The sequence below is a fragment of the Pyrus communis genome, chromosome 14, assembly GCF_041283825.1.
Source record: "Pyrus communis isolate YQ-2024b chromosome 14, ASM4128382v1, whole genome shotgun sequence".
In the NCBI taxonomy this organism is placed as follows: Eukaryota; Viridiplantae; Streptophyta; class Magnoliopsida; order Rosales; family Rosaceae; genus Pyrus; species Pyrus communis.
The window spans coordinates 2,923,455-2,931,507 of NC_142578.1; the positions used below are offsets into that span (position 1 = coordinate 2,923,455).

The 8,053-nt window shown below is 40.9% G+C and overlaps 1 protein-coding gene and 1 pseudogene across 1 annotated transcript; one reads left to right on the forward strand and one right to left on the reverse strand.

Moving 5' to 3' along the window:
• Nucleotides 1-2,128, forward strand: LOC137712724 (malate dehydrogenase, chloroplastic). The gene is made up of 2 exons (XM_068451869.2): nucleotides 1-193; nucleotides 525-2,128. Exon 2 carries the CDS (start codon nucleotides 535-537, stop codon nucleotides 1,765-1,767), a length of 1,233 nt encoding a protein of 410 aa, XP_068307970.1. The 5' UTR covers nucleotides 1-193; nucleotides 525-534; the 3' UTR covers nucleotides 1,768-2,128.
• A 117-nt stretch (nucleotides 2,129-2,245) lies between these two features.
• Nucleotides 2,246-6,585, reverse strand: LOC137712387 (pentatricopeptide repeat-containing protein At3g47530-like; annotated as a pseudogene).
• Between the last annotated feature and the right edge of the window lie 1,468 nt (nucleotides 6,586-8,053).

Genomic DNA, 8,053 nt, shown 5'->3' on the forward strand with positions numbered 1-8,053 from the left:
GGATTCATCCGAGGCCCATTGGCGGAGCTTCTCACGAACTCAATAAGCCAAAATCCCCAAAAGGTCCAAAAACCCACTCTCTCCCTCTGTCTCTCTCTCGCTCCTCTTATATTCTCTCTCTAAATCCCTCCCTTTGCCATTTCACGTCTCCGTAGCTCTCTGGTCGTTGGACTTGGCGTTCATCTTCCACAAGGTATGAACTTTTCAACTCTATTTCTGAAGATTTAATGTTTTTTTTTTTTTGTTTATTTCGTACGCCCAAGGATCTACGAGCAATAGTTTCAGATCTAATGGGTTTTTTTCGAGTTTTCCCAGCTGTGTGGTTCTTCACTTCTTTTGCTTCTGAATTGAACAATGGATTGAAATCTTTTTTTTATTTTATTGTTTAGACATAACCCATAATTTATTTTTTCATTTGGTGAATTGGGTTGCAGTTCAACGGAATTCAGATGTCAAATTTTTATGCTTTTTATGTGTTTTGAATTCGAGTTTTTGAGTTCGATTTGGATTTCTGTGTGCTACAGAGCGTGAGAGATGGCAGCAGCTACCTTTTCCCTCGGAACCAATTGTTCCCTCGGCCACAAAGCGGCGGCGTTTCAGCAGTCAAAGCCTTGTGCTTTGAGGTTCAACTCCCAAAACCCTCTGAAGAGCTCTTTCAATGGGCTCAAGGCAACCCCATCTTTCAATTGTGAAACCGAGACCTCGTTCTCCGGCAAAGAAACCGCGGTGGCTCTTCGAGCTTCTTTTGCTCGAAAAGCCCACAAGGAAGCGCAAGTGGTTCAGTCTCAGTTCCAGCCCCAGGCCTCATATAAAGTAGCTGTTCTTGGAGCTGCCGGTGGGATCGGTCAGCCACTGGCTCTTCTGATCAAGATGTCGCCTTTGGTCTCCTCCCTGCATCTTTACGATATTGCTAATGTCAAGGGTGTTGCTGCTGACTTGAGTCACTGCAACACTCCTTCTGAAGTTATTGATTTCACCGGAGCTGCCGAGTTGCCCAATTCCTTGAAAGGTGTGGATGTGGTGGTCATTCCTGCCGGAGTTCCAAGAAAGCCCGGTATGACCCGCGATGACCTCTTCAACATCAATGCCGGCATTGTGAAGAACTTGATCGAGGCTGTGGCAGATAACTGCCCTGATGCATTCATTCATATTATCAGTAATCCGGTGAACTCCACGGTGCCAATTGCTGCCGAAGTTCTGAAGCAGAAGGGTGTTTATAACCCAAAGAAGCTCTTTGGTGTTTCTACCTTGGATGTTGTGAGGGCGAACACATTTGTTGCTCAGAAGAAGAATCTGAAACTGATTGATGTTGATGTCCCAGTTGTCGGAGGACATGCTGGGATAACTATTCTGCCCCTGCTATCCAAGACAAAACCCTCTGTTAGCCTCACTGACGAAGAAGTTGAACAGCTAACTGTTAGGATCCAAAATGCTGGAACCGAGGTTGTAGAGGCAAAGGCAGGTGCTGGGTCCGCGACATTGTCAATGGCATATGCAGCAGCCAGATTTGTTGAGTCATCTCTGCGTGCACTGGACGGAGATGGGGATGTCTATGAGTGCTCATATGTAGCATCTGATCTGACCGAGCTTCCATTCTTTGCATCAAGGGTTAAGCTTGGAAGGAATGGAATTGAAGCTTTCATACCGTCTGACCTCCAAGGTTTGACAGAATATGAGGTAAAAGCTTTGGAAGCACTCAAGCCAGAACTGAAAGCCAGCATTGAGAAGGGTATTGCTTTTGCCAACAAGCAGACCGTGACTGCTTAGGTCACTATTATCGGAAGCTTCTATTACCTCATTATAATGAATGCTTTACAGATATTTTTGAGCAGATTTAGCAATGCATCAGTACTTTCAGTTTTGTAGAATGAAGTCGGTATCCCTTCAGCGTTCTATGTTGAAGCTATTTTCGGAAGAAATATAGAGTTGCTTCTATTGTTATAGATTGAGGAATATAAGCCTTCTCTTGCGGGCCGAAACTTGTAGTGACAGTTTTGAAATAACTTGGCTTGTCGATCATATGAGTTTTTAGGAAATATCATGTATTTCTATCTTGCGTGTATGGAAGGGCTAGCTTCTGATGCGAAAATAAATTCGAAGAATGTGAATTCATACTTTTCAATTGCAATGCTTGTTTTCCTCTTCTACATGCTTTCTTATGTTCGATATTTGAATCAGTAGAAAATTGTTCACAAATGCAGAAAATTGTTCCCAAATGCTCATCTTCTGTAAATCTTCAGTTTTCCTACCAATAGCCATTGCAGGAGCAGCGTCCCTCTCGGAAATGATGAAACCGGGCGCGGTCTCTGATAATTACCTCTCTGTTGTAAACCCCTGAGAGAGCCATTGCGAAATTGTGGCAATCAACACAAATGCGAAGATTCTTGGACACTCTGATTGGCGTGCCGGGAGTAGTTGACAGGACACCGAAAGCAATAGCCCATTTCTCGCTGTGATAAGAGGGGACGAGCCCCTTGTCTTCTGCTCCCAAGTTGTGCAATTCAGATGTTACATCTGCAACGTAACCAGCAATCTTCAACTGGCTATTAATCTCATCCAGCATTTTGTAGATTTCATCTTTCCGCGGATGTGAAACATCATCCACAACATAATCCCTTGCCTCTTGAGCCTTGAGTTCAATCAAATGGCCTACCACTCGTTCTGCAAGGGAATTATTGCCGTGAATTCTGCAAGCCCTGAGTAAGGTCCTCCATATGTCGGATCTGGTTTGATATTCATCGATTTTAGAAGCTGATAGGCCTGATCAAGTCGACCAGTACGACCCAAAAGATCAACTATGCACCCATAGTGATGGATATTAGGCACTACCCCAAACTCTTTGCTCATACGATCGAAAATCATCATCCCTTCATCAACCAAACCGCTATGGCTGCAAGCACAAAGTCTTAAATTTCAGGTAGACGAGCCATGGGCCCACCCCAACAACACCGATACTGTTCCCACTTGGCCACCTGCTCAATCCATCAGGTGTGGGGTTTTATCACAAAATGTCTCGGTGTTAATTAGAGTGGAGTAATTCTATATAAATTGCTTGTTCTCAAGCCTTCTGGCCGATGTTGGACAGAGGAATTCTAACACAAAGAACCCCAGTAAAAGTCTGATCATCAGGTAAAACACCCATTTTCTGCATCTCTCCAAACGCTTCAATAGCTTCTCTACCATAACCATTCACCGCCAACCCAGAAATCATCGCACTCCACAAAACCACATTCTTATATCGCATTCCCTTAAACACCCCATACGCCTATCCAAACTCCCACACCGTGAATACATCGATACAAGAGAGTTGTACAAATTTGAAGCACCACCATAACCATGTTCTTCGATGTACTTATGAACCCGTTCGCCAAACTCCAACGCGTTCAAGCTGGCACAAGCTTGGAGCACAAGTAAACACGTAACGTCATCAGGCTCACACATATGAACCTCACTCTGCATAATCTCAAATAAACCCAAAGCCACAGTATCTTTCTTCAGCATTTATCAAACACTTTACACGCTTCATCATACTTACCACAAGTCGAATTCAAGCCCATCAATGCGGTGAGCAAAAGACTATCTGATCGATGCCCATCTCTCAAAATCCTAGCATGCAGCTAAATCCCACCCACCAACGACGAAACTCTAATGCAAGACTTGATGACGAAAGCCGACGCCATAGAGTCAGCGAAAAGGCCGCGCCGCCGCAAATATCTGAACAGATAAAATCCCTCCGCCGGCAAGTCGCTCTTGGAGTAAGCTCTTATCATTTTGTTGTAGCGAAAAGCCGTCGGCTTTGGTATTTGGTCGAAGAATTGGCGGGAATATGTGATGCTTTTTGATGGGGAAAGAGCGATGGCGAGGGACAAGAACCGGAAGGAAATGGTGGGTTCCTGTTCCAGAACAAGCGATGTTCGGAGGATGTGGGCGTGGACTTGGTGGAGGTGGGATTTGGTGGTGCATGATTTGATGAGGGACAGCAAACGGGTTGACGAAGATGACACGCCCCGACCCCGATATTCTCAGAATACCAGGATAGGCACGTGCTGGCTTTCGTCACCCTCAGATGTCGGCCAGCACGTGCCTATCCTGGTATTCGGGGAATATCGGGACACGCCCACCCATTCTGGGAATGCTCTCGCGTGAGTTCCCAGAAACAAAACCGTGAGGGCGTGGTCGGGGCCCAAAGCGGACAATATCGTGCTACGGTGGTGGAGCGGGCCCGAGAAGTGATCTGCCCCTGACCGGGATGTGACAGAAGAGGTTTGAAATAGTTGGTGGTACGAGGTTTGAGCTTTGGTTGGGACTGAGAGTGCTGTCATTTTTCACTCTCTCGCTTTTTCTAGCAAAGATGTCAACTTTTTTGAAGTTCAGTGTCAATTTTCAAAGAGAATGAGTGTTGTTTGGAATTTGACACATAGAAAACACTTTTACTCGTAAACATTTTTATTCGCTGCAGCACGAAGGAAGAGCTCCTTGATCTGGGCATATACTTCCGGCTAGAGCTAAATGTTTTTATTAGAAACACGTTAAACTTTTATTATAAACAAGTTAAACATTTTATTGAAAAGCTTTTGCCAAATTCTTGAAAATGCTTCCTCAAGAAGAATTTTTCCTTCAAAAAGTGCTTCTATGACCTTCTTCAAATTATTCTTTCAAACACAATACAAAGTGCCAAGTATAAGTGTTCGTATCACGAATGAGAGGATATTTCGCCTAATCACTTGACCATATGTCATGTTCGACTAACTTTGCAAAAGCATGAGATTACTTGGATGTTAATAACATCTTGCCCACGTTATTATTACCCTTCTGAGAGACCTACACCATGCAAATTTTTTCTCTTGAATAGAACCACATCGGTAGAAAGTTGGAAGTAACTTGTATCACTAATTTCTGATCGTTGATGCTTGTGGACTCTATTGTGAGATCCACACATGTATTTACATTTTATGGTAAAAATGCAATTAGAATTTTCGTATATCATGATGTAAAAATGCCATAATCACATTCAATTTATTGAGGAAAAATTCAAAATTAAATAACTTGTGCCAAAGTGGAATTTTTCTTTTTGTGAAAATTAAGTATTAAAACAGAATATAACATAAATTTGGATTTGGACCAACTGTATTCAATTCAGAGCCCCATTGCTCATGAAGTTAAACACTCATAATATATCACTAAAATTAAAATTGAAAAACATGAAGTCTAATGAGGAAAATTAAAAACAAAAACATGAAAAATAAATTAAAATTAAAAAAGAAAATCCAACTGATTAAAATTTAAAATAGAGTGATGCATGTATTGTTATTCGAGGAAAAAGAGTCAGACAATAGAGACTTGATTTCTTCGTCTTCCTCGTTAGCATCCATCGAACTTGTTGGATACTGAATGTGGCTGCAACTAAAAGATGATTGTGATTTTTCCATAACCTTCGTCCCCATGATCTTCCTCTTCTTGTAATTTGCTTTGAAGCATGCCTGCCTTAGACGCTTCGTATTGTCCTCAAGCTGCATATCAGGCGCTTCCTCCAGCAGCTTCCTCTCCATCTCCAGCAACGCGATCGCGTTTCGAAGCTTCTCTTCGCCCTCCTCTCCTTCCTTTCCTAACTCCTGCATGCATAAAAACGATATAATCGGTACACATTCATTTTTTTCGAATCAGACACGAACACGTACAAATATGTAACGCCTATTAACCTGAATGTTTCGGATTAGGGTTTGAAGGCTGGTCAACTTCCGATGAGGCCAACGACGAATGCCCAACTCTCGACACCTTTTCTTCAGAAGAGTTAGCCCTACGTTGAGTTCCTTGGCAGCCTGAGTGATTGGCATGTAGAAGTACTGGGAAATGGTCTGTCTTGACAACATTTTGGAGGAAGAGAGGGAAGAGCTTGATGATCTATGTCTATTAGAAGAGTGTGGCCTCTCACTAATCGCCTTATCCCTCTCTTCCAGGGAATCGTTCATGTCCGTAATGCCATTTTCATCGTTCTTGCAAGTCAGAAGCAATGGAGGTTGCTGCTGTTGTTGAAATTGCTGATGATGATTGTGATTAATCTCAGTTAACCCACCACATAAATCATTAGAATTAACTCCAAACAACGCGTATCCATTTCCGAAGAAAATTTCATCATCTGCTTAATTTTTTATTCATTAGATTAACTTCAACTGTACATCAAAGACGTCAAAAGTACTAACCATAATACTGAAACACACCTTGCAATACAGTTCGGATTGGTGGAATGTCAAGTGAGGAGTAAATGGGATCAATATTCACACAGCTCTCGATTGAAGGAAGAGGATCAAGAAGTCTATGATCTTGTACTATTGGCAAATCAAATTGCCAATCGCATGCATACCCCCTAATATAATTTAACATCCACAAGAAATTAAAAAAAAAAAAAAAAAACACTTTAAAAATATAACACGATGAAATATGTGTGTGTGTGTGTGTATGCAAAAGTCCATATATAATATTCACACACCGGAAATCATGTACAGAGGGAAATGCAGGTTGATGTGGGAAGAAAAATGGGTCTTCACCAAGATCCTTGACGACGTCGTACTTGGCCAGCCAACCCATTTGATGTGAGAGAGAGAGAGAGAGAGAGAGAGAGGGAGAGAATGTACAGGAGGAGGAAGAAGGGGAAGAGACGAGTAGTGGGTATATATATCGCATGGATAAAAATCCCATGCATGAATATGGAGTGTTTAGGAGTGTTATTCATTCATTGTTCACTGTGCGTGCCTAATTATTACCTAGTGAGAGTTACAAGATGTATTAATGGAGGATATTATCTCCTCCTAAACACATAATTATTTGTTTTAATTGATTATTAGGAGGGCTTCGTAATGATCATTAGCCTACATGAACGTGCGCCGCCACGCCTCCCACCACCTCACCAGTTAATTAATTTGATTATTCTTCCTTTTTCTATTAATTTCTTTCTTGATTTTGCTAATTAACCATACTCTACTCAACTGAAATCATTCTTTTCTTTGTAATTTGTTTGGCTGCAATATAATTACTTAAGGACTTAGAAGTGTGCTGCATGATTGCCACGTGTCATCGATTTTACTTCTGCAGAAGCTACCTACATATTTGCTTGGAGTATTAGTAATCTTGGAACCATAATCTGGGCAGTAGTAGCCGTATCTATATGTTTATGATTATCATTTCCAGTCACGTTTGTTCACCTTTTGGAATTATTACGTCTCTCCTTCGTCATTTGGATCAAATTATTTTTCAAAATCCTAATGATTTTCTGGATCATCACCCTTTCATCTGTACAAGTTGCAGGATATATAAGCACAGTAATAAATAAATAAAAGTATTGTGTATATACAGGTTGAAATTTCCAACAAAGTTCTTATAGAAGTCTCATATTATTTTTCTTCGTCAACGAATATTATATGGCATTAAATTGATTCACCCTATCCATTTTAATTTTGAAAAATAAGATTATGCTCTATAATTTTTGGAGGTTTTTTTGTTCATTTTTCAAATTGTGAAAAATAACTTTGCTCAGATTAATTACACTACATTGTGGATTGGGTTTTAATATGGATGCATGTAACGTAGCAATAATCATGTACAAATTAATGGCTTATTCATTAAATTTATTAGGATAGAAGGGAACTTATGAAGTTATGATTAGTGGGAAGAGAGGGAGATACTATATCATGTAGAATTTATTTTCTGTCATCAGTTAGGAATAGTTTGATTAACAAACGGTATTATCTACTTTAAGGGGAGGGGGTGGGCTTAACCTCACAATGGGCTAACAATAATATGGTTCAAACTCGCATTTACAAGAATCAAATCTAAGACCTCTCAGGTACAAGTAAAGAGGAATACCACTAGACCGAAGTACTAAGTGACCTTGTCATTTTTCTGATTATTGCATATGAGTGGAGGCCAATTAGAACTTAGAAGAGTTAGGCCATCTCCAGTCATGGGTCATAGGCTATATATAGCTTTAAATTTGACAAAACCATTCTCAAACCAAATGGCTAAAAGAATCAGGCTAAGTTCTTTTTTTTCTTTTTTT